The sequence below is a fragment of the Cyprinus carpio genome, chromosome B3 (assembly GCF_018340385.1).
Source record: "Cyprinus carpio isolate SPL01 chromosome B3, ASM1834038v1, whole genome shotgun sequence".
Classification (NCBI taxonomy): Eukaryota; Metazoa; Chordata; class Actinopteri; order Cypriniformes; family Cyprinidae; genus Cyprinus; species Cyprinus carpio.
The window spans coordinates 17,751,813-17,756,072 of record NC_056599.1 but is presented as its reverse complement, the minus strand read 5'-3'; the positions used below and the strand labels follow the sequence as shown (position 1 = coordinate 17,756,072).

The window sequence follows — 4,260 nt, the reverse complement described above, 5'->3', positions numbered from 1 at the left end:
TATTGGTCATCATCAGTCCAGAAAGAGAATGGCTGTGATACAGATTTGAGTAACTTTGCATGTAAAGACATTGTGATCTCAGACAGGGGCGTTGCACAAGATCCCGGGCCCTATGCATAGGCAGTCCTGATGGGCCCCCATGAAAATATCCAGGTAAAATAAAATATATTCCAGACTTTTCAAGGGCCCTCTCTTCCTTTGGGGCCCTGGTAATCAGTACTGGGTACCCCACGCCACAGACGACCCTAATCTGAGATGACAAACTCTCTCTCTCTCTCTCTCTCTCTCTCTCTCTCTCTCTCTCTCTCACTCACACACACAACTCAAATGTTGGACTCTCCATGTTCATGCTGCTTCCTTTTGGAAAGTGAATCACTGGTGGTCGCTGAAGGACAGATATCTCTCCTTCATCGTCTGACTCTAGAGTGAAATGTGAACTTCAGCTGTGAGTTTATCTTAGTTAGTCCACCGGTTTTGCAAAACTTAAGAGATTTAAGATCATAACTCACCTGGACCTCACTGACTTGCTCAAAAATAATCATTACAACTATACACACTGTTAATATAACGATAAAAAAGACATCTGTGAAGGAGTAGCTATCATCAGAGAACACAGTACTGATGACAAGTCAGAGTCAAGGGATGGTATCTTGGAAAGAATGTCGTCTAGATGCAAATTCTTCTGCATTTCTGAATGTATTTGGCAGGTACGTATTTTTTCTCTCAAAATACTGTAGTAAACAGCAGCTGCATGTTGACTCTAAATGCGGTCTGACGTTCACGCCAATGAGCGAAACTGTAGTTGTCATGGCGACCGCACGAGCTGCAGACACCGCTTTGTTGACACCCTGTTTGTATCGTTTCTGTCACGTAGATGTTTTGGCGCGAAACTTGCTAATCGAGTTCTTATTGAGGATTTATTATTATAATTATTTAAAACAAACAAATATCGTTATTTTTCTTTTTTAATGATTTTTTTAAATATGAAAATCCATCATATGATTGAGTGAAATAACATAATTGTTGGCGTTAAAGTTACATAAACACACACATACAAGCACACACACAGACACACTGTCCCTCATGATTGTTGTGACCGATCTCTATACTGCCCCTTTTGATAAACCTTTGATAAAATTTACAAATACTAAGCTGTCTGCGAAAGGTCAAATATGAGATGTGATGTGTGACAAAAATAAATAAAAATCATTTGTGATATGTGCAATCAAGTGATTTAGTGGGTGTTTTTTTTTTGGGGGGGGGGGTGCTATGGTATGACAGCAAAATAAAAAAGTAGGCCTAAGGTGGTGGAAAGTCACAGGAGTGAAATGTTCATGACCCTTTAAGAAGACAAACAAAGGATTCTTCAGAACTGCAACATTCTAAAACAATTCAACTGGAGACACTGAAGTGGGTCATTTGGGTAACATGGGGTAATTTGGGGGACTTAAATGAAGTTACACTGCACTTTGAAATGACTGTAATTTTTTTTTTTAATAAGTAGGCCTAACTGATCATTTTAGATCATTGCTGTTCTGATGAAGTGGTCAACAAATACGAAATTGACTACTGATTGTAACCTGACGATGTTGCTCAGCAGCTCTTTGGACTTAGAGCAAGGATCGATATTATGTACATATATCCCTATTTGGGTTTGGTTTATCAGACTGAGCATTTGCACAATGTCCTTCTTCATGTTTATATAGTGACCATAAACAAACAAATTTTGTTTGATTTTGAAGGAAGCTGGACATAGGCTACTAAATACTTTATAAAGTCACTTTTGATACTTTTTTCCAAATATTTAAAGAACATCTTCTACATGTTCTTTATGTCATAGAGAAGATTTTTTTGCACATTTCAAATCACATTTTTAACATTTTTGTAGCCTTTATTTAAATTTATTTCCAAAATATATATTTACATGAATATATCAGCATAATCGATCATCAAATAACATTGTTATTTTTACATGGCTTGGATTAAGAATGGCAGCCTATCATGCATCTTTTTAAGATCTTTTCACAAAAGAAGATATTTCTTGAGATAAATAAAAGTCATAAAACTGAAGCTCTGACATATGGATTTGAATTACAATGGCAGAATAGAAAAAGTAATCTGTACTGTAGCAGAATTAATATTTTTATATTTAACAGTCCCGAAAATGTTCACTGCTGATGTTCCGCAGATCAAGTCCAAAAACGCTGAGTGGGCTGGCACATGTGATGTTATTGTATATTGTGACAAGTGTATGGGGCTCCTCACCTTCCCCAAGCGTTTCAACCTGCAGTGGAACCACCTGTGGCTTCTGCAGAATGAAATCTCGAAAGGGTTTAGCACTACAGTCACATTTCCAGTTGTTACCTGAGAGCCAGAGCTGATCCAAGCTGTCAGGTATAGAAGCTGGGAGGTTGATCAGTACATTGTCTTTCAGGTTTAAGTAACGCAAACGTGGCAGCATGTATATGGTGGCATTAAGTATAATCTCCATCCTGTTTTCAGAAAGATCCAGCCAAGACAGGTGTTGCAGAGGCAGTAAAGCCTCAGCAGGAACATTGCGAAGTAAGTTGCCTGACAGCAGCAGGTAATCAAGGTTCTTCAGGCCATAAAATGTGTGGGAGTTGATGGATGTTAACCGGTTGAACCTTAGATCAAGCTGTTGCAGCCCTTGTAGTTCCACAAAACTCTGACGCTCAAGCACAGAGATGTTGTTGTGTTGTAGGAAAAGGCGACGAAGTCCTGTTAGACCGCTGAAACTCTGGGCTGAGACTTTTGTCAGACAGCTTCTATCAAGATGAATACTGTGGAGCTTTGACAGACCCTTGAAGACTTGATCCGGTAGGCTGTGGAAACAGCTGCCAGTAAGTTTTATCACAGCAAGGTGATTCAGGCCTATAAATGTGCCCATGCATGCCTCTTGTAGCCGGTTGTTCTCCAAGTTCAACACCTCTAGATGACCCAGCCCTCCAAAAACTTTCTCTCCCAAGGCTCGAATCTGGTTGTGGCAAAGGCAGAGTTCCTCAAGATACTGCAGGTCACGGAAAGTCCCGGATTTTAGGCTACCAATTGAGTTATTTGACAGGCGAAGCACGTGTAGGCTGTGCAGACCGAGGAAAGTTTCATCGTGAAGTACAGATAGACGATTTCTGCTGAGGTCCAACCATCTCAAAGATTTCATGCCTACAAATGCCCTAGGTGCCACGGTCACTATCTGGTTTTGGGCCAGGTAAAGCTTCTGCAGCTTTGGTAGTTTCAGAAACACATTTGCCTTGATGACTTTCAGATAGTTTCCTGTTAGGTCCAATTCTTTGAGCTCAGACAGACCATGAAATAGCTGTGGTTGGAGGTATGCCAGGCGATTCCCAGCGAGAACCAACTCTCGTAATCCGTGTAGGTCCTGGAACCCCGTCTCAGGCAGGACAGACAGTGAATTCCATCCGAGGTTCAACAACCACATTTGGCTGAGTCCTGCAAACAACTTGTCGTCTATTCGAGACAGCTGGTTATTGTTGAGACTGAGAGATGCAAGGTTGGGTGTGCCCTGAAAGACTATGCCAGGTAATGAACGGATATTGTTCCTCTCAAGGTGCAGGTGAGCAAGGGAATTCAGACCTCTAAAGACATGGCCATCAAGGGATACCAGCAAGCCGCTCTGTAGGTTCAGGAACTCCAGATTGGACAGCTTTTCGAAAGCAGCCGCTGGTAAATTAGTAAACAGGTTTCCATCCAGCCACAAGGAGCGTGTAGATAGAGGGATATCGGAGGGAACCTGGGTGAAGTTACGAGTGCTGCAGTAGACGTTGAGCTCTAAGCTGTAATCATCTTGGCTACAGGTGCATCCCTTTGAGCAAGGCTCACTTTTTTGGCCATTGGGTTCCTCTGAGGGCTTTGAATCTTCTGAGAACCTCGGCTGCTCTGAAGGTCCGGATTCCTCTTTGTTGGGGTATGCCAGCACTGCTGATGTCCCCAGTGTGTACAACAATAGCAGTATAAAGTGGTTCATTCCAACTAAGAAACAATGATCAAAATGTCAACATTAAACACTTGCAAAGCAACAAAGCAGTACCAATTTATATACGTTTCTTAACAGTATTCTCTGAACATCTCTGGAAAAACAGATACAGGTTTTAAAAACGATAGATTTGATTCTTTTCAAATGAGAAATTTTGGATTTGACTCTACCGTTTTATTGTGGCAGCAGTCCAGCAGGCGTTCACTAGAAGAGTGGCATGTGTGTGACAGATCTGAACCACCTCTGCC

The 4,260-nt window shown here is 41.4% G+C and overlaps 1 protein-coding gene across 1 annotated transcript; it reads right to left on the bottom strand.

The window, feature by feature from the left end:
* Positions 1-1,870: 1,870 nt before the first annotated feature.
* On the bottom strand, positions 1,871-4,260 carry LOC109049421 (insulin-like growth factor-binding protein complex acid labile subunit). Its single transcript, XM_019067122.2, has 2 exons — positions 4,183-4,260; positions 1,871-4,008 (listed from the first exon to the last, which is right to left on the bottom strand). Exon 2 carries the CDS (start codon positions 4,001-4,003, stop codon positions 2,150-2,152), a length of 1,854 nt encoding a protein of 617 aa, XP_018922667.1. The 5' UTR covers positions 4,004-4,008; positions 4,183-4,260; the 3' UTR covers positions 1,871-2,149.